General features: G+C 57.3%; 1 protein-coding gene across 2 annotated transcripts; it reads left to right on the top strand.

The window, feature by feature from the left end:
* Positions 1-1,828: 1,828 nt before the first annotated feature.
* SLC43A1 (solute carrier family 43 member 1) lies at positions 1,829-16,521 on the top strand (the record flags this gene model as incomplete). 2 transcript variants are annotated; one of them, XM_084631577.1, is made up of 15 exons in its annotated part: positions 1,829-2,004; positions 3,890-4,066; positions 5,316-5,499; positions 5,858-5,913; positions 6,521-6,597; positions 8,389-8,481; positions 8,680-8,813; positions 9,077-9,255; positions 11,793-11,939; positions 13,454-13,489; positions 13,983-14,121; positions 14,469-14,610; positions 14,823-14,896; positions 15,326-15,449; positions 16,327-16,521. In XM_084631577.1, the coding sequence occupies exons 2-15, from the start codon at positions 3,913-3,915 to the stop codon at positions 16,519-16,521; spliced, it is 1,734 nt and encodes a 577-aa protein (XP_084487703.1). In that variant the 5' UTR covers positions 1,829-2,004; positions 3,890-3,912. The 2 variants fall into 2 exon arrangements, with proteins under 2 accessions (XP_084487703.1, XP_084487702.1); XM_084631576.1 differs by having other exon boundaries at positions 8,389-8,813.
* Between the last annotated feature and the right edge of the window lie 8,508 nt (positions 16,522-25,029).

Consider the following 25,029-nt stretch of genomic DNA (forward strand, 5'->3'; position numbering starts at 1 on the left):
GTCAGGCATGACTTTCCTTCCTCTCCCACACCTTTTATCAGTTCATTCTTTCCTTTCTGTCACTCTTTCATTCTTTTCTTCTTTCTTTCCCCTTTTAATTTTTCTTTCCTTCTCTAATGCATTCTTTTATTTCTATAGTTCATTCTTTAATTCTTTTTCTCATTCATTTTTTTCCTGTTTTCTTTCCTTAATCCTTCTTTCTTTCATTTATTCCATCTTTCACTTGTTTTTTCTTTCCTTCTTTAGTTCTTTCCTTCATTCCTTTGTTCTTTCTAACATTTTTTTCACTAATTTTTCTTTCCTTCTTTAGTTCATTCTGTATTTTGTTTCTTCTATCTTTTGTCTATTCTTTAATTCTTTCACAAGAACATAAGAATGGCCAGAGCGGGTCAGACCAATGGCCCATCTAGCCCAGTGTCCTGTTGTCCAACAGTGTCCAATGCCAGGTGTGTCAGAGGGAATGAACAGAACAGGGAAATTATCAAGTGATCCATCCCCTGTTGTTCAGTCCCAGCTTCTGGCAGTTGGATATTTAGGCGCATTCAGAACATGGGGTTGAACCCTTGACCATCTTGGACAATAGCCATTGATGGGCCTGTCCTCCAGGAACTTACCTAATTCTTTTTTGAACCCAGTTGTAGTTTTGGCCTTCCAAACATTGCCTGGCAACGACTTTCACAGGTTGATTGTGCATTGTATGAAAAAAGTACTTCCATTTGTTGTAAATCTGCTGCCTATTCATTTCGTTGGGTGACCCTTGGTTCTCCTGTTACGTGAAGGGGTAAATAACACGTCCTCATTCGCTTTCTCTACGTCAGTCCTGATTCCATAGACCTCTGTCATGTCACCCCTTAGTCACCTCTTTTCCAAGCTGAACTGTCCCAGTCTTTTTAATCTCTCCTCAGGTGCCAGCTGTTCCAGACCCTCAATCATTTTTGTTGCCCTTCTCTGCACCTTTTCCAATTCTCATGCATTTTTTTTGAGATGGGGCGACCAGAGCTGCAGGCAGTGTTCAAGGTGTGGGCTTACCATGGATTTACATAGTGGCATTATGATATTTTCTGTCTTATTATCGATCCCTTTCCTAATAGTTCCTAACACTGTTCGCTTTTTTGACTGCCAGTTCACATGGAGCAGATATTTTCAGAGAACTACCATGATGACTCCAAGGTCTTCCTTGAGTGGTAACAACTAATTTAGACCCCATCATTTTGTATGTAGAATTGGGGTTATGTTTTCTGTGTGCATTACTTTGCATTTATCAACACTGAATTTCCTCCAATTCATTTTTTGCTTGTTTTTTCTTGAATTCATTCTTTTTCACCCATTCTTTCCTTCTTTAGTTTGTTCTTTCATTTCTTCTTTCATTCATTCTTTAATGCTTTCGCTCATTCTGTCTTTCCTCCTTCAATTTGTTCTTCGTTGCTGTTTTTTTCTTTAATTAATTTTTTCACTCATACATTCTTTCCTTCAGTTCATTCTTTTTTTCACGTTTCCTTCTTTAATTCTTTCACTGATTCTTTCTTTCCTCCTTCAATTCATTTTTTGCCTGTTCTTTTTTTAATTTGGTCTTTCTTTAATTCACTCTTTCTTTGCTCATTAGTTCTTTCATTCTTTCAGTCTTTCTTTAACTCATTCATTCTTTTATTCATTTTTCAATTCCCTCTTTATTTTGTTCTTTGCCTTTTTAGCTCCTTCATATTTCCTTATTCTTCTTATCCATCTCCTGGCTCTTGCTCTCTCTTTCTCAAACACATATGCAGAGTTGATGCCCTTATAAAGCAGACAGGCACATGCTCTTTTCACTTCCTGCACTGCTAGACACACACAAGCGCTCTTCAACTCCGGAGCCGTTTGTAACCCCAGCTGTTAGCAAACAGCAGGCAAAAAAAACAACCCGCTTAGCCAGTGGCTTGAGGCAGAGGGAGAGTTTGCTCAACCTCTCCCTGCCCCGGGATCACCGAGCTGGGCCTCCCCCCAGCCCCGACCCTTTTCTTCAGGAGGGTAAGTTTGGGTGGGAGGTGCCAAGGGGGAGCGGTGTGAGGGGAGGTGGTGGCTGGGGAGGGGGCCAGCTGGGCCAAGGGGACTGGAGTGTGTCACACGTGTGAGACTGGGGCAAAGCGATCCGATCGTTGTGCGGTCCACGTGGCAGGTCAGCCAGGCCGGGCCCAGCCCAGCCCTGTATTGACTCTGGGCTATTTTTGGGGAGGGGTAGGGCCATGTGGCTGGCTGTGCTGGAACAGGAAGAGAAGGTGAGGGGGACTCACGGAGGCTGCCGGGTGGTGGGAAGCCATGCTGAAGAGGATGCTTGAGTCGATTACAGAGCTGGGATGTTGGAGGGATACAGGGGCATTGGAGAGGAGACCCCTGCGATGGGGGTACCCCAGAGTGCTGCCAGAGAAGCCTGACATGAGAATCCTGGCAGCTGGGGAAGGCCTAGCACCTCCACTCCCGCCAGGGGGTTGTGGGACAGCCCAGGGGCAGGGCAAGCCCCTCAGGTACACGGGTTGGTCTAGGGGCTGATCTTCCCCCAGGGAACAAATCTTTGGCTGGATCCATCCCCCTGTAAGGGAGCGACAGGGCTCCTGGCTCTTCCCCCAGGGGGCTATTCCCCTTTGAAGCCATTTTCCCACCTAAATTCCTCTTTCTTAATGTTCTCTCATCCCACCTTTGGAGATTTGCAAACTCAACAGAGTTCCAAACATTTTGTCTCCCCTTGGAAATGAGCCCCATGTAGGATCAGCCCCAGCACCAGGCCAAGGGCAAGCCTGGCTGGGATGGCGTGGTTTCCAGCCCCATGTTGCTCCGGCCTCTTCACTCCAGCTTCCAAACTTGTGCCTCATTTCGGGGAGCGCTGCCCCACTCCCCCACCTTGGTCTCTTTCAAAGTCTCTGCCCTCAGCCCCGGTGGGGGGGCGCCTGGCTTTGGGATCGGGTTGTTCCAACTGGATTGGCTGCCGCTTTCCCCAGTGCTTAATTTATGCCAGGGCTCAGCCCCGGCACCTCAGAGCTTGGCAGATCATAGCCCCCACATTGCTGGGCTTGGCAGATCATAGCTCCCACACCTCTGAGTTTGCTGTGTCAGTTAAGAAAGCAAAACAATTGCTTGAGCCTGGCAACTCTTTCGTTACAAATCAAGCACTGGCTTTCCCATGTGAAATCCCGTGTTGGTATTTGAGAGTCACAGATCCCAAGGCCAGACCGGCCCACTGTGAACCGCTCGTCTGACCTCCAGCTGCCTTGACCGAGTCTGTGTTTGAAAGAGAGAGACCAGGTAGGTGAGGTAACCCCGCTCATTGGACCAACTTCTGTCCAGTTTTCCAGCTCTACAGAGACCAGCACAGCTACAACGACCCTGCAAACACTGCTGAGCTAGAGCAGATCTATAAAAACAGCCAGTCTCCATTTCCTGCCCAGGTGGACTAGCTCTCCCAGCCTGGTGGGTATTTCCCTGGCCTGGCTCATAGCATCTGTTACTTTCAATAGGAGGAAGGATGGCCCAGTGGTTAGGGTGCTAGCCTGGGACTGAGTAGACCTAGGTTCAGTTCCTTGCTCTGCCACAGACGTGGGCAGGTCACTTGGCTTTTCTGTACCTCAGTTTTCCCCATCTGTACAAAATGGATAATTGGCCTGTCTGTGTGAGGCTACAAAGGCATTGAGGGGCTCAGACACTACAGGCCAGGTAAGTCTCTTTGACAGATGGATACTATGCTGTTTACTCCCTCTTCCAGACTGGTACGGCAGAGGTTAAATAAGACCAGATCTCTGCAGCACCCCCCTCCTATGCTTTACCATTTATTTAGAGAGGGGAGGGGCAAGGAGAGAAAGTGGGAGCGGGCAAGCAGGGGACGGGAGGGGCAAAGAATGAGCCAGTCATTCTGTGTCCTCAGCCTGTGGCCCCAGTGGAGCCAGGATGGCACTGACTCTGCAGCAGGCGTACCATCGGCGCTGGTGGATGGCATGCACCGCCGTACTGGAGAACCTCTTCTTCTCCGCCGTGCTGCTGGGCTGGGGCTCCCTGCTCATCATGCTCAAGCATGAGGGCTTCTACTCCCACATGTGCACAGGTGAGAGGGGAGGGGCCCAGGGAAAGTGAGTGGGGTTGAGTGAGAGAGTGGGAGGGACCAAGCTGGAGACGAGAGAGGAAGGTCAAAGAGAAAGTGGGAGGGGCCAAACATGAAAAAGGAAGGACAACAATAAAATGGGAGGGGCCAATCAGCAGAGGAGTGGGGGATGATATGAGGAATGGAGGGCAAAGGGAAGCAGTGGGAGTGGGCAATCCAAGGAGGAGCTGAGATGTGGACAGGTGTGGCCAAGCAGGGGACGGGTAGAGCCTGAGATGAGATGGGGTGGGAGGAGCCACAGGAAGATGGTGGAATGGGGGAATGTGGGTGTGTTTGGGGCATGGCTGGGGCTCAGTCCCTGCCAGAGGCCCCACATAGCTGGGTTCCTCCCCAGATCAGCCGGGCTGGTTCTGGCCCCTCATTGCAGGCGGGTGGGCAGACCCGGCGGGGTGGATGGATCTGACAGGGTCTGGGTCCTCTGCCTGGCACGAGGCACAGCCAGCCAGACACAGCCCGGGGAGGCACAGACGGACCTGTGGGGGATTGACAGGCATCATGCCTCTGGCTCCTCCCACTGACCCCAGCTGCTTAGGGCCAGGCCAGGCCAGGCCCCCCTCAGTGGGCCCTGGGCACTGATGTACATGTCTGCCCTGTGCCAGGCTGTGCAGGGACACATCCTGCCTTGGCCCCCCTGACATTCACCCCATGGGGCTGCAGCATGCTTGTGGACAGGGTGACAGCAAGACCGGCGCTTGTCACAGACCCTGCCAGGCGTGATGCCATACAGCATTCCTGAGCCAGGGCTGGGAGGCTGGAGACCCGCAGGGACACCTCTACTTCACTCCTGCCCCCAATGGGATCCTGCTCCCTGCATGGGAACCCCTGCCCCTCCCATCCCCCCTTGCCTCCTGTTTCCCCATGGGAACCCTGACCCTCCCCCTGACAGCCCCCTGCTCCCCCTTTGCCCCTTATCCCCCATAGGGCCCCCTCAACCCTCATAGAGACTCTGTTGCCCCCATTGGGAGTTCTGCTTAAATCTCATGAAACCTCTTGCCTCCTGTTCCTCCACTGAGAGCTTTCCTGCCCCGCATGAGCCTTCTTGCTCCCTGACGAGACTCTGTGCTTCCCCCCAAATAGCTTCCGCCAGGGGCCCCTGCCTCAGTCATGGAGTGAGAGGTGGGTACGGCCCTGGGGCAAGGGGGGTCAGGGTGAGTGGGGGGGGGGGCTGGTCTGACACTGCAAATGTCCCCAGGTGAAAACGGAACCAACGGCTCGGCTCTGGAGCTGCCCCCCAACCACTGGCCTAGCTGCGTGGAGCAGGAGGAGATGCTGAACCTGGGCTTCACCATCGGGTCCTTCCTGCTAAGCGCTGCCACCCTGCCCCTGGGGGTGCTCATGGACCGTCTGGGGCCCCGGCCCCTCCGCCTCCTCGGCAGGTGCGGGGGAGTCTGGGGGTCAGGAACCCCCTGGGTGGGGGTGTGTGGAAGCGGGGCCCATGGATTGGGAGCTGTGGCCCTGAGGAAACAGGGCTGGGTCCTAAGATGGGAGAAGTGGCTGGGACAAGGTAAATGGAGGGGGAGGTGTCTACTGGGGATGTCCCAAGGTGGGGGGTGCAGGAGGTGCCCATGGGGGAGGCTTGGTCCTGTCGGGGGGAGGGGGGGCGCTCAGGGATATGCTTAGGGTGGCTAGATCTCAAGGTTGGGGGCACTGTGGGAGATGGCCATGGGGATGGAGGGATCCCAGGGTTGGGGAAGGGCCATAGGGGATGCTGATTACTACCCTGTGTCCCTGTAGTTTCAGCTTTGCTGTCTCCTGTGCTGTGATGGCCCTGGCTGCCTACAACCCCCCAGGTGAGGTGAGGGCCCCTTCCCACAGCTCCCCACCCCTCTGTCTCCCCAACCTGTTTCCTGAAGCCGATCCATATCTCCACTGACACAGTCCCCCCATCTCCACTGCTTATCTTGCTTTCTGCCGTCCCCTAGTCTCCCAGCCCTGCGCTCCTCTGCTCCCCAGTCTCCCAATACCCCAGCCCTGTGCTCCTCTGCTCTGCCATGCCCCAAACACCCAGCTCTGTGCCCCTCTGCTCTCCCATCTCCCCAAATCCTCGGCCCCACGCTCCTCCGCTCTCCTGTCCCCCGCCAAACACTAGCCCTGCTCTCCTTTCTCCCCAAATCCCCAGCCCCGCACTCCTGTCATAGAATCATAGAATATCAGGGTTGGAAGGGACCTCAGGAGGTCATCTATTCCAACCCCCTGCTCAAAGCAGGACCAGTCCCCAATTTTTGCCCCAGATCCCTGAATGGCCCCCTCAGGGATTGAACTCACAACCCTGGGTTTAGCAGGCCAATACTCAAACCACTGAGCTATCCCTCCCCCAGCCCTGTGGTCCTCTGCTCTCCAGTCTTTCAAGTTCTCCAGCTCAGACTCATCTACTCTCCCCATCTCTCTCTCCCCCAGTTCTCTCCCCACTGATTTTCCTCGGCCTGTCCCTGAATGGCTTCGGGGGTATCTGCCTGACATTCACCTCGCTGACGGTGAGTGTGGGATCTGTGCCCCCCTGGGAAGAGGGGCTGTGCTTGTCCCTGTGGGGCAGGAGGGCTTGTCCCTGTGGGGCCTGAACCCCACAGCTGAGTACCGAGGAGGCAGGTGGCATGACAGGACCCTGGCCTGGAGTCACATGGCAGGGGAGTGACTAGCTCCCCTGCCTGTTTTTGGGTCTCCATGACTCCCTGCTGTGCTGTGCCCTGCCCCGCTGAGGAGGCCTGTGCCCAAGAATGGAGGCGTCACAGCTCACTCAGCCACTCCTGCCCCATGTGAGGTTTGGTTCAGGAGCGTGGCGAAGCACCCAGCTTTCAGGGTGGGGCCCAGCCTGGGTCCCCAGTGTGTGTGTGTGTGGGGGAGTGCGAAACGTCGTGCTCACTGGCAGGGGGCTCTGTGCTGTCTCTCGCCATCTCCCAGGCTCAGCATGCTCTCCCCTCATTGCTTCGGGCTGATGTGCCACTCGCCTGCCTTCCACGTCCACGGCTCCCATCGCTCTGGGCCAGGCTCTGAGCCATCTGCCTCCTGGCTTCCTCTGCATGGGCCCGACTGGTGGCTTGTCCGGTGGGGCAGGGGCACTGGCCCGGCACCCAGCGTGGCTGGGTGGGGCTGGTTGCCCTGTGGGGTGGGGACAGGGCCAAGCTCTGAGCCTGGCACAGGAGGGCCTTGTGCGCCCGCTTGGGTCAGGTGGCAGCTGGGGCTGTGTTCGCCCCATGCTGAATGCTCCTGTCTGTGTTGGTTTCTGGGGGGTGCGCAGCTGGGCACTGCGGTTCTGGGCACACAGAGAAGGCCGGTTGGCGGGAATGTCGCTGCAGGGTTTCCATTGGGGGCGGGGCTGGGTCCCCAGTTGGTGGAACTGGTCTGGGGTGTTCTTGGGGGCCATATCCACATGCCAGCTGCCAGCATGAGCCCGCACGCTGCCCTCTCTGTGATGGGGTCTGACCTGGGGGTTGTGCACACGCTGCATGCAGCACTCTGAGTGGGGAAGTGTGGCAGCATTGGGTGCCAGCGAGCTCTCAAGGCCGGGCTGCCAGGTGACCTTGGCAAAGGGATGGGAACTGCTCTATATGGGCAGAGCAGAGTGGGCAGTGCTGCAGCCTCTGGCATGGGGCACTGCCTGGGTCAGGGGAGGGGAATCTCTCCATCCAGCATATGAGGGGTTACACACTCCCCACCCCTGTGGGGTCATGTTGCATCTTGGCACAGGCACAGCCCCGCCCCCCCACCTGCCAGCAGTCACGTGACCTGGGCAGGTAGCTGGGCAGCCAATAGGAAGGCAGGATCGTGGGGCACACCCCCTTGCTGAGGGGATGGGAGGCAGGGCACGTGTTGGAGCTGGGCTAGGGCCCCAACCACGTGCTGGCCTGTTTACTAAACCAAGGTGCCCTGCTGCTTGCAGCTGTATCTGTGGGAGGGGAAGAACAGCCCTGATCCCCTTCCCCATGGGGCCCCGACACTGTCCAGAGTGGGATCCAGCCCTAACCCTCCCCCATGGCACCCTAACCCTGTATCTAGGATCCCTCCCCAGGGGGAATCCAGATCTCCTCTCCCCTTCCCCCACCCGCTGCTCCCCTAGTGAGACACCCCCCTCACCGGGGGTCAAAGGGAAATGGCTACCCCAGGCCTGAGGAGAGCTGGGCCCCTCAGGGCAAGTGGGCCTGAGCCGGGCCCGGGGAGGGGCCTACAACAGGGAGAAGTGGTGTCCATGGGCTGGAGGGGGAGGGAGCTGTCCCTCACCCCCCCGTGCCTCTCCCCCCACTAACCTCTCTGCTCTGTGTCCTCCCCAGCTGCCCAACATGTTTGGGAACCTGCGCTCCACCTTCATGGCGCTGATGATTGGCTCCTACGTCTCCTCGGCCGTCACCTTCCCCGCAGTCAAGGCAGGTTCAACCCCCTCTTCCTGCCCTAGAGCAGTGGGTGGCCTGGGCTGCTGGACTGGGGGGCTCACAGAGAGCTATCAGCACCCCTGGGTTACGTGGGGAGAAATCAGGGGTATCGGGGTGACCCCTGCCCAAGAGGCCAGCCAGATCCTCCCTGTCCACATCCGCCCCCCTAACCTCCTGCTCCCCTGTTCCCAGCTGATCTACGACGCTGGCGTCTCCTTCATTGCCATTATGCTGACCTGGTCAGGCCTGGCCTGCCTCATCTTCCTCAACTGCCTGGTCAACTGGCCCAAGGAGTCCTTCCCGGCACCCGAGGAGGCGAACTACACGTGAGTGAGGGTGGGGGAGCTCCAGCCTTTCCCAGCAGGGGGCGCTGTAGGGAGCAGGGCGGGGGCACTGGCTATGGGGGGAGCTCCCGGCTACTCCAGCTTCAGCTTCTCCTACCAGGTGTTAGTGGCAGGTCTCCCCTAGCAGGCGGCGCTATGGGGACAGTGGCTGGTCTCCTGCAGCAGGGGGTGCAATGGGGGGCAGTGGTAGGTCTCCCCCAGCAGGGGGCGCTGGTTCTCCTCTCACCCCCCCTTTCCTGGGTCAGGAAGAAGATCAAGCTGAGCGGGCTGGCACTGGATCACAGGGTGACAGGCGATCGGTTCTACACCCATGTCACCACCGTGGGGCAGCGCCTGAGCCAGAAGGGGCTGTGCCCGCAGGAGGGCAAGGAGCTTTGCCCATCCACGCAGGACCTGTGCCATGGGGCCACGATGCCTGCCGAGTGTGAGTGCCAGCTGGACCCAGCCTGGGGTGGCCCCAGCACCCATGGGGGCAGATCTCAGGGTACCTTGCAGAGGGCAGGGTCTCTGGGTGAGGGAAGTCCTGCTGCAGCGCTCCCTGCTGGGCTGTGTGCGCCCCGGGTGGGCAGGGTTTGGGGGCTGCTGGGCTTCCCCAGAGTGTGTGGTGGGGAGGTTCAAGGTGTTAAGGGGGAAGGGCTTTGCCAAGGTGGGAGGCAGCGCTTCCTGAGGACGGCAGTATGACAGGGCCACCCAAGAGTGTCTGAGGGTCTGACACCCCCACGGGGAGCAGTGTGTGTGAAGGGGTTCTGTCAGGCTGTGGGGTGCGGGCGGGTGCGGGGCTCTCCCAGGCTGCGGCTACAGGAAACTGTAGGGAGTTGCAGGGCTCTCCCAGGCTAGGATTGCATGGGGGTGCAGTGCAGGCAGGGCCAGATTAACCTTTTGTGGGCCCAGCACCAAACATATCTGTAGGCCCCCATGAAGGCAATGGAGCATGGCGCGGGGAGGTCAGTCCCTAGAGCAAGGCCAGCCATGGGCAATGGGACATGGCATGGCAGGGGCAGCCCTGCTCCGCCCAGCCCAGTGCGAGGGCACTATTTACAAACCAGCAGTTGCCAGGCGCACAGTGGCCTGCCTGGCCCTGTGCTGCCAGCATACCCCTTTTCCTCGTGGGGTGGGCCCATGCTGTGCCACACAGCCCCCCCCAACCAACACTTCCCGACTCCCTATGGCCAGGGCTCCCCTGGATCCACTATGCCCAGTGCCCTCTCCACCCCTCCATAAATGCACAGCGCCTTGCACAACACCACCCCTGCCCAGAACCCCATCACAAGTGCCCTGCACCCCCCGTAGAACCCCCACTCCTAGTGCCCCAACACACACATCTTCCCTGCCCCCTTACAGCCCAGCACCGCCACAGAGAGAGACCCACTCCCCCACGCCCTGCCTTCTGGCCGCGCTCACCAGCCCTGCTGGGAGGTGACTGTCTGCCAGGCTGAACTGTCAGCTCAGCCAGAGCTGGTCCCAGGTCCGGGAATCGCTCTGGCCCCTTGGGAGTGGCGCGATCAGCCAAACAGGACCTGCCCCGGCTGGGCTCCCTGAGGACCCACTTGCCTGGAGAGGCCCACCAGACCCCCTCTCCCCACCACTGTCATCCCCCCGCACCGGCTGAGACCTGAGACTGGCCAGGCTTTTGCACCAGTCCCAGGCGGCTCAGCTGTGGGGAGACATGCGGGGCCCCACAGGTGGTAGGAAGCAGAGACTGCTCGGAGCCAGAGATGCACTGGAGGCCAGCCGGGGGCAGAGAGAAGCAGGGGGCTGGGGATGAGGATGGAGAGGAGCCCTCGGCCAGCCAGTGGGCAGGCTGAAATGAGCAAGTGGTGGGCAGGGAGCCAGTGGGGTCTCGGGGCACAGTGCAAATGGAGCAGGCCAGGGCCCCTTCTGAGCATGGGCCCGGCTCCATTGTAAACCCAGCACTGAGTGCAGGGCTCTCCCAGGCTGGAGGGTGCAGGGGTTGTAGTGCAGGGCTCTCCTAGGCTGGGGGTACAGGGCACTGTAGGGAGGTGCAGGGCTCTCCCAGCCTGGGAGGTGCCAAGCTCTAACAGGCTGGGTGCTGCAGGGGCTCTCCCAGGCTGGGAGGTGCAGCCTGGGGCAGCAGGTGGTGTGTGCGTGGGGCTTCCCCAAGCTGTGTGTGGGTGGTGCCAGCTATGCCCCCAACCTGCCAATTTATGGCCCGGCAGCTGCTCCGCGCAAGGCCACTGCATCAGGCAGTGACTCTGCAGGCCAAGGGGCGCTGCCTGGGTGTCTGACTCCACCTGCTGGAGGGATCGGGGAGCCTGACCTTCCCTGGCCATATGCCAGACGCCGATAAGTTGCGCTGGGTTCTGCCTGCGGGATCTGGGGCGGCCCTAACCCACAGGGGGAACGGAGCATGCAGTCACCCACGCGGCCAGCCTCCTGCGCAGCTGCTAGACTGGGCTCAAGGTTGGAGAGAACCCAGGAGTCCTGGCTCCAACAACACCCTCCCCCCGCCCCAACCACTAAATCCCACTGACCTACCAAAGCTGGGCTACAACCAGGAGTCCTGACTTCCACCCTGTAACTAGACCCCACTCCTCCCTCTCACAGAGCTGGGAGTAGAAGCCAAGAATCCAGCAGTGTTGAGATTCACCTTTCCCACATACAAGAGAAGAGGTGGGCTGTGACAGACACCCCTGTCTGTTTGTAGGGGGGTGATGGGGGCTGCGGTGAGGAGAGCATGGGAATGACTCTGGCTGAGGCTGTTGGGGGGATGGGGGCTGCGGTCAGGGGAGCGTAAGGATGACTCTGGGTGAGGCTGTCGGGGGGACGGGAATTGCGGGGAGGGGAGTGTGGGGATGGCTCTGGCTGAGGCTGTTGCGGTGATGGTGTCTCTGATGGTGGGTACTATCATGTCTGGTGGAGGAGATGTGGGGGTTGTCTGGGGCAGACAGTGACATCTCCTCCTTGCCTTCTCCCTGCCCCTGCCCCCGCCCCCACCTGCAGACTTGATCCCCTTCCGCCGCAGTGTCTGCTCCCCCATCTTCCTGTGGAGCCTGATCACCATGGGCATGACCCAGCTGCGCGTCATCTTCTACATGGCAGCGATGAACAAGATGCTGGAGTTCCAGGTGACAGGCGGCGGCCAAGACGGTGAGGGGAGCAGAGGGGTGCAGTGGGGTGTCATGGATCCACAGGCTCTGCTCTGCTCCATGCCCAACCTCTCACCAGTCCTTGGCCCCCAAGGCCCCACCTCGTTCCACAGGGGCAGGCCCATGGCCTCTAGGGCCCCAGCAAGCCCTGTCTGTCTCCGTGGCTCCCTGCAGCGAATCCAGCTGAGCCAGTCCCCTGCGGGAGGTTTGTGCCCTTTGGGGCGCTGTACTGTCAGTGATATCTGCAGCGACAGCAGCAGCCTTCCCAGGCACGGGGGAACAGCGTATTACCCGCCTGCCCATGGCATCGGAAAGGCCTTGGGTTAACACAGAGAGGCAAAGGTTGAGCTATAGTCCAGCCTGGCCAGCGCCGGTGCAATTAGCCAGCCAAGCTGTTATGGCCTCGATCTCCATCTGGCTCCTTGTCAGCCCCGAGGCCTGGCCACCAGCCTCCTTTCCCCTTTGTTCTCCCGCTGGGGCCTTTGCGCTGCTTCCCATCTGAGGGCCAGGGGAATATCTCCCTCCTCCTGGCTGGTGGCTGCTGGGGTGAACAGCACGGTCATTGGGGTTCTCGCTCTCTTGCTGGATTCTCCATTGATGTGGGTTGGTTTTCGCCAGTCCTTTGCCTACCCTTTGTACCACCCCAGCCAGCCACGGGACACACACACACCTCATGGTTCTTGCTCTGCCCCAAGAACAGCTGGTTAATCCTTTGTACTCCTGTGCAGAGCAATCAAAGCACAGGGAAACTGTGGCATGCATAGGGCTCATAAACATAGTACAAAATTTCCACTTGGTCACAAGGGGACATAGGCCAGGTGGAGGCGTTAGGTGGGGGCCTGCTCTCATGGACCCACAGGGTGCGTACTGTGCCCTGACGTTTCCCCTGTCCCTCGGAGGAGCCCCACAGAGGGCCCCACTCTTCCTTAAGGGCCAGTCACGCGGCCTCCCTGCCTCTTGGCTCCACCGGGAGCTCTGTTCAGTGAGGCCGCGCAAGCCAGGCTTCTGGCCACAGACACATCCACTCTTCGTGCCAATGTGATTTTCAGCACAAACCTGCCCTAACTCTCAGCCCAGCTGGCTCTCAGTTTGTTGTCCAAGGGCTGAGTTCGTCCATCCACCTGCAGGAGGATCCCAGGGATCGCTGGGGCTCCCACTGGCTTTACAGACCCTCAATCGATGTGGAGCCAGGCCCCAGGCTGTTATGGGACCCAACACCTCCTGTCCCCAGAACCTCTTTTAATCCTTTTGTGCCCACAAGTAGCGAGGGAAACTGAGTCATGCATAAAAATATCTCAGAAAATCATCACTTCATCACAGGAGGGCATAGAGCACAGAGGGAGCTGTGTGTGGGGGGAGCTGGGGTAGGAGGGGGAGGCAGAGGCCAGCAGGAGGAGCTGGGTTTGGGTGTGGGGAGGAGAAGATGTTGGAGGGACATAAGCTAGGATGAGGGAGGGGACCTTCTCTCCAGGCCCTTTATCCCCTGTCTGTGTCTCTCCCCCTCTTTGACTCTAGTGCCGGAGGAGCGGATGGAGCAGGCCGAGGACACAGGTAGGAGCGGCTGGGGGTAGCCAAGGCCAGCCCTGCCCTTCCAGCCTTGCTAGCCAGGCCGGGGTGGAGAGAGAGGCAGTGCTGTGGAGCATCCCAGAGTCCTGTCCCTGGCCCCAGCTCTGGCAAGTTATGGAGCTGCCAAGAGACTGGGGAGCCCCAGTCCGCAGTGGGGCAAAAAGTGGAAGTGGGGTCTCCCACATGGGGTGGCCGATGCACTGATGCCCTCCCCAGGTGATGTGTGGGCGGAGCCTGCAGGCAGGGTTCTCCCCTATAGGGCAGAAGGATAGGGTCTGGGTGTGGTGTTCTCCCCCTGATGGGGAAGGGCATGGGCATGGGCATAAGGGTCTCCTCCCTGATCAGGGACTGGGGGTGGGGACTGGGCACAGGGGTCTCCGCTCTGATGGGCGTGGGGTCAGGGCCTGGGAGTCTCCGTGGCAGTGGGGTTGGGGGCGGGGCCTGGGCACCGGGTTCTCACAGTCTCCCTGATGGACAGTTGGGTTCTACGCCTCCGTCTTCGGGGTCATGCAGCTGCTCTGCCTCGTCACCTGCCCCTTCATCGGCTACGTGATGGACTGGCGCATGAAGGACTGTGTGGACGGGCCGCTGGGCATGGGTGCCATCGCAGCAGCTGGGTGAGAGTGTGTGCCCGGAGCATGGACCCTGCTGAGGGGCTGGGAGTGTGAATCCTGGCACTAGTCCCTCGGGGTGCAGACCCAGCTTGGGGGTCTGGGGGTGCGAATCCTGGTGCTGGTGCCCCAGGGCGCAGACCTTAGTGGGGCTGCTGGGGGGTGAATCCTGTCTCTCATGCCCGGGGGCATGGACTCTGCTGAGGAAGCTGGGGGGTGAATCCTCACACTGGTGGCCCGGGTCATGGACCCTGCTGGGGGGACGGGTGTGTGTATGTGTGAATCCTAGTGCTCATGCCCCAGGGCGCTGACCCCGCTGGGCTGGCTGGTGACTCTTCCCCTGCCATTCCCAGCGCCAGGGCCGAGAAGTCACCTGCTAGGCCCCGTTACCGCAAGATCCAGAAGCTCACCAACGCCATCCGGGCCTTCACCTTCACCAACCTGCTGCTGGGGGGCTTTGGGGTCACCTGCCTCATCAACAACCTACCTCTGCAGGTACCGCTGGCACTCTGCCCTGCTCCCCCATGGTGCCCCAGGCAGGTGCCGCCCCTGGCCTGCTCCCTCCCACCCCATGGCCCGCCAGAGCTGGTGCCGCACTGAGTCTCCTGACCTTTCCCATTGTGCCCCAGGCCCAATGGTCATTGTCTGCTGCTGATCCCCTGTTCTGATGCCCCCATCTCTCTCTCTCTCTCTCTCTCTCTCTGCAGTTTTTGACCTTTGTCCTTCACACCATGGTGCGAGGCTTTTTCCACTCCGCCTGCGGGGGTCTCTACGCGGCTGTGTGAGTCGCCCCCCCCCCCCAGCTCCGCCCCAACCTTCCTGCATACCCCGCCACACCCAGTCCTGGAGCACTGGCCGGGGATGCCCACAGGGGCATGACCCAGTAGCTGGGGACCCCGTCTCCCTCCCTCCTTAATCTTCCTGGGGGTCCAAGCCCAGCTGGCTAAGGTTGATGGAGTTCGGTGTGGGTTAGTCGTTCTTGATGGCCAAATATATGGGGGGAGGGATACAAACCAGCTGGGATGTGGGGCAGGCGGGAGGGGAGATGGGGGGTTGCCCCCTTGAGTCCTCTCGTTCTCCTGTCTGCTGGGGCCAAGGGGAGAGGTTTGGGGGTCACTAATCAAGGGGGCCTCACTCCTAGGACTTTGGTTACCCGGAAGGAGCGCCAGGTGGGCAGAGCCCTCATTGGTCGCTTGGCCTGTGGTTGCAGGTTCCCGTCCAGTCACTTTGGCACTCTAACTGGCCTGCAGTCGCTGATCAGCGCCGTCTTTGCTCTGCTGCAGCAGCCACTCTTCATGGTTGTGGTGGGGCCCCTGGCCGGCGACCCCTTCTGGGTAAGTGAGAGGGCCATGACCCGGGGCCAACCCTGTCCTGGGATCCCCTTCCCACAGGCCTCAGGCTGGGGAGCCCCCGCCCCCACCCCATGGAGCTAGCATACGGCAAGGGGGCAGGGCAATACCAGTTCCTGACCCCACCCCCAAGGGCTTAGACTCTGCCCTGCTCTGGGGCTGATCCACCAAGGGGTGAGGGAGGCTGGGGCGGGGGGTTGGATCTGGTGCCCTTTCCCCTGGCTGGGCAGGGGGCTCTGTGGAGCACCTGGCCCCGTTAGACCAGAGGTTGCCATTTGCCCCAGTTGAATGCATTAGCTGACACTGGAGAGGTAAGGGGTGGGGCTAGACCCAGGCTCCTCCTACCATCCTGGAAGGGGCCACAGGGACCTCCCTGCCCTTGGAGAAAAGGAGCATCTTTTGGTATACTGGGTGGAAGGAACAGGATGGCTCAGGGAAGAGGGGAATGGGACATAGGGCCTTTCCCTTCTACGAGGCACTGGCTCTGATCTGACCCCAGGATGGGGTCACTGACTGGCTTGGGGGGTAAGACCCAGAGTCTTTGCCCTCTAGGGAGTGCTGGCCCCTGCGCCTGGCTGGCTTGGAGTGGGACAGTCCCTGGTGGGGCAGGTGCCTGTGTCCAGATTGGCAAAGCTGCCCAGTTGGCACTAAAAAGGTCTTGCCCCCCCCAGGGGAGGAGTGCAGGGCTGTGGAGCGGGCCCCTTTCCCAGCATGCCGTGCAGTTAATAGGGGGTGGAGAAGGAACATATTTTGGTGGCTGAATCACTGAGTGGGTAGCTCAGCTGTGAGATGAAATCACAGATTTTTCCCCCCCTCCAAATCTCTCCCACTTGCTTTGCACCCCCCCCCCTCCTCCCCGCAGGTCAATTTTGGCCTCCTGATCTTCTCTCTCCTGGGCTTTCTGCTGCCTCTCTACCTCTGCTACTTCCGGCGCACCCTGCTCCAGGACCAGACGACGCTCAGAGAGATCCCGGACCTGGCTGAGAGTGCCCAAGTCAAACTCCAGGATGGCGTGGCCCTCAATGGCATGCTGAGCGCTGATGACACTGAGGCATAGGGGGGGCTGGAGAACGGGGGGGGGGCGGGGGGGAGAGCGTGGGTGACATAGAACAAAATGCCAGATCCGCTCATCAGACGATTGCCGAACAGATGGGATGAGACACTAAGAGCAGGAAAAAGAAACACTTGTAGGTTTCAATACGCGGGAGCCATGGAAATAGCCGAGCTGCGTCGAATTTCTAATAGTTTTTTTATATATATCTAGAGAGAGAAAGAGAGATCTATATATTTTTGCAGTGAACTTTATAAAGCTCTATGGCTGTAAATAGCTAACCAAAGATCGGGGTGCACTCCTAAGCCCCAAATCAGGACGCGCCTTCCCATAAAGATCTGCCCCATGGAAAGGGGTGCTGGATCAGGGCATTCAGGATAATAATTTCTAGCACTTACCTAGCCACTTTCATCTGTCAAACTGATGGGTGAGTATCAGAATTCCCCTCCTCCCCCCATGTTATAGATGGGGAAACTGTGTAGCTGCCAGGTCCTGGGTTTGAATCACAACTTCCCCCTCTCTGCCCTGCCTGACTGAGCCTTCACCTATCTGCTAACATGGAGGGGTCAAAAAATTTCCTCACCCTGCTAGGATGTCCCTCATTGGCTCACACTGGGTTGTTGATAAAGTTTCTTTTAAAACAAATGAAAGGAAGTATTTCTCCACACAACACACAGTCAGCCTGCTGGAACTCTGCCAGAGGATGTTGTGAAGGCTAAGACTAACAGGGTTAATAAAAAAAGAACTAGATAAATTCATGGAGGGTAGGTCCGTCAATGGCTATTAGTCAGAATGGGTAGGGATGGTGTCGCTAGCCTCTGCTTACCAGAAGCTGGGAATGGGCAGCACAGGGACTGTCCCGATGTTTAGGTCTTTGTCCCGCATTCCGACCGATGCACGGTGGGGACGCCATTTGTCCTGATATTGCGGCTTTGGCCGCTCTGGCGTTTTTTTTTTTGCTTCATCAACTCCGGCTGCTTTTTTTTTTTTTTTGCTTCCCCCATGTGTCCCGATATTTTCTTCATTTCATCTGGTCACCCTAGGGCAGCAGGAGATGGATCACTTGATGGTTACCTATTCTGTTTTGTGTCCAGTTTTGGGCCTCACACTACAAGAAGGATGTGGATAAATTGGAGAGAGTCCAGCGAAGGGCAACAAAAATAATTAGGGGTCTAGAACACATGACTTATGAGGAGAGGCTGAGGGAGCTGGGATTGTTTAGCCTGCAGAAGAGAAGAATGAGGGGGGATTTGATAGCTGCTTTCAACTACCTGAAAGGGGGTTCCAAAGAGGATGGCTCTAGACTGTTCTCAATGGTAGCAGATGACAGAACGAGGAGTAATGGTCTCAAGTTGCAGGGGGGGAGGTTTAGATTGGATATTAGGAAAAACTTTTTCACTAAGAGGGTGGTGAAACACTGGAATGCGTTACCTAGGGAGGTGGTAGAATCTCCTTCCTTAGAGGTTTTTAAGGTCAGGCTTGACAAAGCCCTGGCTGGGATGATTTAACTGGGAATTGGTCCTGCTTCGAGCAGGGGGTTGGACTAGATGACCTTCTGGGGTCCCTTCCAACCCTGATATTCTATGATTCTATGATTCTGTTCATTCCCTCTGGGGCACCTGGCACTGGCCACTGTCAGAAGACAGGATACGGAGCTAGATGGACCTTTGGTCTGACCCTGTATGGCCACTCTTATGTTCTCTTCTAGGATGTCCCCTGTCTGCCAACGCTGGGGTGTCAATAAAGCTTTCTGTTTCTTCTAGGACATCCTCTATCTGCCAATGCAGGGTGCTGATTAAGTTTCCCCTCCCTTCTCAGGCCACTCCACACCAAGATACCCTCTATCTGCTAACTCTGGGATGTTGATCAAGTTTCCTTCTGTTATAGACACACTCTTGTCTCCTGACACTGGAGTGCTGATCAGGTTTCCCCTCCCCTATTTTATAAGCTATCTCGCTGTGTATGGTGGCTGTGGATCCCACCCCACCCCAGCAGAACCAGTCCCTGGGAGGTGTCTGGGGTGAGTGGCTGCCGGGTGCATATTTCTCAGGTACTCCTATTCATCTCTTATTTGGGAGAGAGCAAACGTCCATGTCCACAAATAGTACTAAGGGTGGATCAGATCCAACAGTGGGTTCTGAGTCTGGCTGCGGCCTTCTCGGGGGATGGGTGCAGGCGCTGGGTTGGCAGTACTGAAGGGAGGTGCTTGAAATCATAGGCTATCTCTGTCATTCCGGGCAGCATTGGGGAGCAACCACAGTTGGCCACCTTCCAGTGACATCCATGGAGGCGTTGCATCCATTCTCTGTGGTGCTGCATCCACTTCCCGGGGGCCAGTAAAGGGGTTGGCCAGGAAGAGGTGGGAATGGGCCCCTGCCCCCCTCCTCTCTGTAAGCCCCACTGTCTCTCTCCTCCCCCATCGCTGGTGCTCCACAGCCGGGGGGGGGGGGATTTAATTTATTGTTCTGCTCATATGTTTCAGAGGAAATAAAAAGGCAAATATGAGGCCTGGTGGTGATTGTGTCTAGGGGATCTGGGCCCCACCCCAGTGATATCCCATCTCTCTTGGGGCTTCCAGGAATCTCAGGACAAGGCTCCTCGGGAGGTGGCATCTAAGGAACAGGGGCTCAAGTCTTGCCCCAGATCAAAAACGGGCCAAGAGGCAGGAATCAGAGAGCAAGATCATCCTGGCAGCGGGTTAATGCCAGGTCTGCTGGCTCTGCACCGGTTCCCGTGTCTAAGCGCTTAGAGTGCTGGCAGAGAAGGTTAGTGGCAAAGCGGCAGCAGCTGCAGTGGAGAGCACACCCAGGGCGTGAGGTCAGTCAAGGCATAGCGAGGGAGCCCAGAGGGACAGGAACGGGCGACATGCCAGGAGCTGGAATTCAGTGTCTGCTCAATGCAAGGAGATGGAAGAATTTGAACCCCACGTCCCACCTGACGGGTCTGAAATAATTGTTACAGCTCAGAAAGGGGCCTGGGTGTCATTGCAGACAGATCAGTGGAGAGCTCTGCTCAATGTGCAGCCACGGTCGGAGCAGCAAAGCTGTGAGGATGCCGAAGGAACGAGATGGTGAATAATAGTGAGGATATTATAGTGCTTTCCTATCAGTGGATGGCGCAGTCTCCTCTGGACACCATGCGCTGCACAAGTCGCCTCATCCCCAGAAGGATAGTGCAGATCTTGTGGGGTTCAAGGAAGGGTGACAATGATCCAAGGGCCTGGAAACATGCTCCAACAATGAGAGAGTGAAGAAATGGGGGATTGTTACCTTAGAAGGGATGTGGGCGCAGACGGGATGGAAGTCTATAAAATACCAAAGGGAGAGCTGGAGCTGCTGCTTTCCTTGTCTCCTGATACAAGGGGACAGTTGGAGATGTGGAAAGGGGGCAAATTCCCACCTCAAGAGTGGAAAGTCTTATTTTATACAAGAGACCATTAGCCAGGGGAACTGCCTGCCACAAGATTGCAGTGAGGCCAACAGCAGGGCTCCAAAAAGGGACTGGCCATTTCTGTGAGTAACAAGATTAGGCTGAGTTTTAGTGAATGCTGCCTGCGTTGGGGCAGGGATATTAGAGCTCCGGCTGTGAGGTTTAAGCCAATCTCTGATTACTAGTGATGATGATGAGACCTAATGTGTGTGTGGGGTGGGCAGATTATCCCACATCGGATCCTATGGGATTCTTTACACTTTCCAGGGTAGCCGCTGGTTCCAGCCACTATTGGAGATGGGAAACTGGGCTAGATGGCCCTGGGCTCTGCTCCAGTTGGCTGGGCTCCGTGTCCTCCATGGTGATTGGCCGCACCACTCGCTGCAGCCTCATGACACCCTGTGATCACCCAGTCAGAACAGGGTTGGGTCTGGTTAGTACTGTGGTGGGAGGTGCTGTCCCCTCAGTCAGTGCTGGCTTCTATGCCCCAGCGTGGTGCCAGGGGGCGCTGTGCTGTAGGGAGCAAGGGTGGGGTGTCACGGATCTACAGGTTCTATGCTATGCCTTCCCTGGAAGCCCTCACTTGGGAAGACTCCTTTAAACACGCCAGACCCCCAAAGGGTCACACCTTTGCACCAGGACAGGCCATGTGGCTTCAACGCCTCCAAGACCAAGCCTCTGTCTCCAGCCCTCCTCCTTCATCCCGCAAACTGCGCCCAGCATGTCCAGTTGAGCCAGACGCCTGGCCAGTGACCAGCGCGCCTCTACACTTATCTGCAGTGATCCCAGGCTGCCATCTCCAGGGTTATTAGTCACCTGGCCCCACGCATGTGGAAGGCCTGAGGTCAGCAGGGAGAGGCAAAGGGTGAGACAGAGCTCAGCCTGGTCTATGCCAGGGCTCCTTAGAGCCATGCTGCTCTAGGAACCATCCTTGGCTTCCTGGCTTCGTCTTGGTCCCAGGGGAGAGCACCAGTGACTCTGGGAGGCCAATATTCACTGCAGGTTCCTGCTACTGCTCTGCTCCGGATGGTACTGGGCTGCGCTGACATGTTCAGCTGCCTCTGTAGGGAGGCATTCAGCTTCACTTGCTGGGGACGGTGTGTGCAGCGAAACAACTGGCAATCGCGGCTCTTTGGTGGTGGTCATTGGGGTTGCCATTGTCTCTGTAGGCTCTGCCAGTGATTGGCATTGGTGCCAGTCTGCCCTTAATGAGTCCTTCAGATCACCCCATGCAGTTACACATGCCAGACGCCTCGGGTCTCCTGTGCTTTACACTCCGTGTATAGCCAGCCGCATGGAGCACTAAGAGAAATTGAGGCACGCATTGAGTCATACAAATATGACAAAAATTCCTAAATTTGTCACGGGGCTCAGTAGGGGGCACTCTTCCCTCCCACTCCAGACTGGCCCCAATGCCCCACTGGAGTACTGGGCATGCCATTCTACAAAGAACAGGGTATGGGCTCTGTAGGGCTTCATCTCGCCTCACAGTCAGTGCAGCCTCCAATGCCCCAGCGCAGCACTCGGGGACACTGTGCTGCAGGAAGTGGGGGACTAGATAGGGGGTGCTCTCCCCTCACAGTCAGTGCTGACCCCAATGTGGCATTAAGGGGCTCGGTGCTGTTTTAGGTTCTAGCTTTCAGATGAGACTGACAAATGAGGCCTGGCTTAGGTGCAATAACAGAAGAGCCTGTTTACTTTCCAAAAGCACAGGGGCATTTCCTCGCTCCCCCCTCCCCGCAACTCCAGCCCTGTATTTATCTTCTGCTTCCCCTCACTGCCCCATGGAGTTTCATTTCGGCAGCGCTTTGGTCTGTTTCTTTGCCTAAATGCTTCTGCTGTGGTGTTAATAACAGCTGCTGCGCCTCCCCCCCAGAGGTGGCTGCATTTGCATTTGCCCCTGGAAAGGGCTGTGGGGGGTCCTTCGGACTGCAGTATCAGTGACATGGATGTTATTGCCCCATCCTCTTCTTAGTGGAGCTGAAGCCCAGACCCACATGATTGCCCAGAGCTGGGTTTGTATTTAGGGGGACTGTCCCCTGTTGCTGTCCCCTCAATATCTTGGCAGCACAGTGTGCTCCCAGTCACGATAGGCGTGGCATCTGGATCCCACTCTGCCGCTCGATGGGCTGCGTCTCTCAGTGCCAGGGACCCGCTGGCAAGCATGATGGACGCACTGACTGAGGGCGAGGCTTGCCAGCAGGCAGGGTAAGGGAAGGAGCAGAGTGGGGGGAGCAAGGCTCCTGGGAGGGGGCTCCCTCATGAGCTGAGATTCCTGGAATGGGGTGGGTAGAGGGGCTAATGGCTGGGGGGCACCTATGAGTGGAAGAGGAGGTTAGGCTCCAACTACAGGGGTCTGTGTCAGGGTGCAGCCTCCAGGCTCTGTCTCTTCAAGCTCTGTGGGGAAATCCCAGCCCCTGTGCCCTAGTGCCCATCTCCTGCCGACTCTGGTGGGTCCAGCCCCCGCCTGCCCTCTCCCGTGCCACCACACACTGGTGCCCTCGTGTCTCCATAGGAGCCAGCTCCAGCAGGGCTGGTGCTGGGGTCAGTCACGTATTAGCCTGTACACACTATGTGGGGTCCCTGGCCCCTTTCTTCCCCTACGCAGGGACCAGCTGCTGATGCCATGTGTGGCGGGGGGGGGGTGGGGCAGGGCTCTCTCTCTCACATACTCTCATGCTCTCTCTCATGCAATGCAAAGCAAGGCTGGATGGTGCCCTGGTCAGAGCAGCCGAACCCTGCAGGAAGTTTGGGGTTAACAGCAGGTGTTTTGCCTGGGGGGAAGGAGGAGAGAATTTCCTTTGCTTTTCTTTTTTTCAAAAATCAAAGGAGAATTCAGTGAGGTAATGCAGGCCGTGCCCTCAGCCAGTGACCCGAACAGTCAGCCCTTAGTAGGGTTTCAGCATATTTCCCTATGCTGATGTAACCCTTCTGCCCGTCAGAGTTGGCAGCAACAAGGGCCGGGTTCAATATCTAGGGGATCCATTCCAATAACACAATGCAAACCGGCTTGAGCCCCCACCCAGTGACCTGGGACAAATATATACCACCCCCGCTGGGCGCCTCCAAGAGGCAATACTTCCCCTCTCGCAAGCACATAGTCTGAGTGTAGGAAAAGCCTTTTAATAACAGAGAGAAACAATGTGGCATTATGTTGGAAAACACCACCAACAGGATTCATAACACAACCCATGAGCAAAAAAAAACCCACCCCAAGCAAATTGGGGCATGCCCTTTTCCCTTTGGTTCTTGAGTCCAGCAACCCCAAAGTCCCAAAAGTCCAATGCCCCAAAAGTCTCTGTCCCTGGTCAGGGCAGCCCCAGAGTTCAAAAGTTTATCTGCGGAGCTTTACCTCCCAACCTGGGTGGAAATGGGACAGGGGTCGGAGGCACCTTACATGATCTGAAGCTGACCGCCCCATAGCGGCGCTCCGCTCTGCCAGCCGCCCCACAAACTCCTTCGCTCAGCTGCACTCCGCTCCGCCAGCTGCCCCACGAGCTCCTTCGCTCAGCTCCACGGCCCACAAGCAGCTCCTGCCATCCACAAACTGCTCCACGTCGAACTGCTTCACCAGTCATCCCGCAAACTGCTCCACAATATATCTTCAGGCTCCCCCACTACTTAAAACAACACTCAGTGATTTCAGCTCTTAGGTGAATTCAGCTTGTAGTAGGGGGAGCCCCAGTGCTGGTGCACTGTCAGCCCAAAGTGAGCTCAGCAGCCTATAACCAGACTTCTAATGAAATCAAAATTAGTTCTGATATTCCACAGTGGAGAGAGGAGGAAGTGCAATTAGCATGTAAGACCCTCACCAAGGGGCCCATGCCACCAAGTATTAATACTTGTCCCCAGCCCCTCTCAATTCACAGAGTTTTGGAACCCATGACCCTTGCCTAGCGAGTGCTACTTAGTTGATGGTGAATCCCTCCATCATAACAAAAGGCCACGTGCAGTTCCAAGCACAGTTCCCATAATCAGGGTAATAACAATTTATTCTTCCTGCCCCAATAACAGAGACATTGGGGATCCCACAGCAGCCAAAGTGACCATTTGGGCAGCTATGGTCTCATTCTAGGCGGGGTGGGTGTGCCTATGCAAATGAGGTTGGCCCCTGAAGTTCTTTTCCACAACTTGCCACACCTCACCACCAGATGTCAGGGTGGAGCTCATCCTGACACTGCTTACACTGAATATGGGAAACCTGAAAAAATTACTAATATTCAAGTGAGTTCAACAGTAATCAATCAGAACTATATAGTACAAACATTCAAATTAACATCAAGTTGACTGAGCTCCTGTTAAAAAGAAATACTGCCTAGTTGGATTCTTGCTATTTACCTTCTTATCTTTAAGGCAGGAAGGAGCCTGCTGGCCCAGCTGCTAGTGAGCTGAGTGCTCCAATGGAGGGGGGAGCACCACACAGCGCTGGAAGTGGGACGTGCCCCACCAAGGGGATATGGAGGAGCAGCGGGGCTGGGGGGGGTGAAGGGGCAAAGCAGGGAGAGGACAGCGAGAGGGGGAGCACGTAAAGGGCCAATGGGTGGGCAGCAGAGGCAACCCGTAACTGGCCACTGCCTGGTTCCTGCCCACACTCACCAGCCACGGCAGTTTGCAGTGTGCAGCTAGCGCCAGCTGGAAGCGGGACAGGGGTTGGGGCCCTGCAGGCCCAAAGCCAGCATGCAGCGGGGGCTGTGCTGACGGACCAGCAGGGGGAGTGGCCAGCCCCGCATGCTGCATCTTCACCCCGCCAACCAGCCTTGCACACCCACCCACATCAGCGGCCACTGGATTCCCCCCACTCCACTGGTGGGCGGGTGGCTGGCGAGCAGCGATCTGACCAGCAGCCGGACCTGCCAGTACTGATGGGGGGGAGACGGAAAATATGGGACAATTTGCCCATTTTTAAGAAAAAATCGGGACGCCTGCAGGAGGGCCTAAATATGGGACTGTCCCTTTAAAAACAGAACATCTGGTCACCCTAGCCTTGAGACCACCTCGCCCTGTGCCCATGGCAATCCCAGACCCCTCTCCTGCCTGGTACCAAATCCTCCCATACATACTAAATTAAAAAAAAAAAAAGGGGGG

This window comes from Lepidochelys olivacea (genome assembly GCF_965140295.1).
Source record: "Lepidochelys olivacea isolate rLepOli2 genome assembly, chromosome: 6".
Lineage (NCBI taxonomy): Eukaryota > Metazoa > Chordata > Testudines > Cheloniidae > Lepidochelys > Lepidochelys olivacea.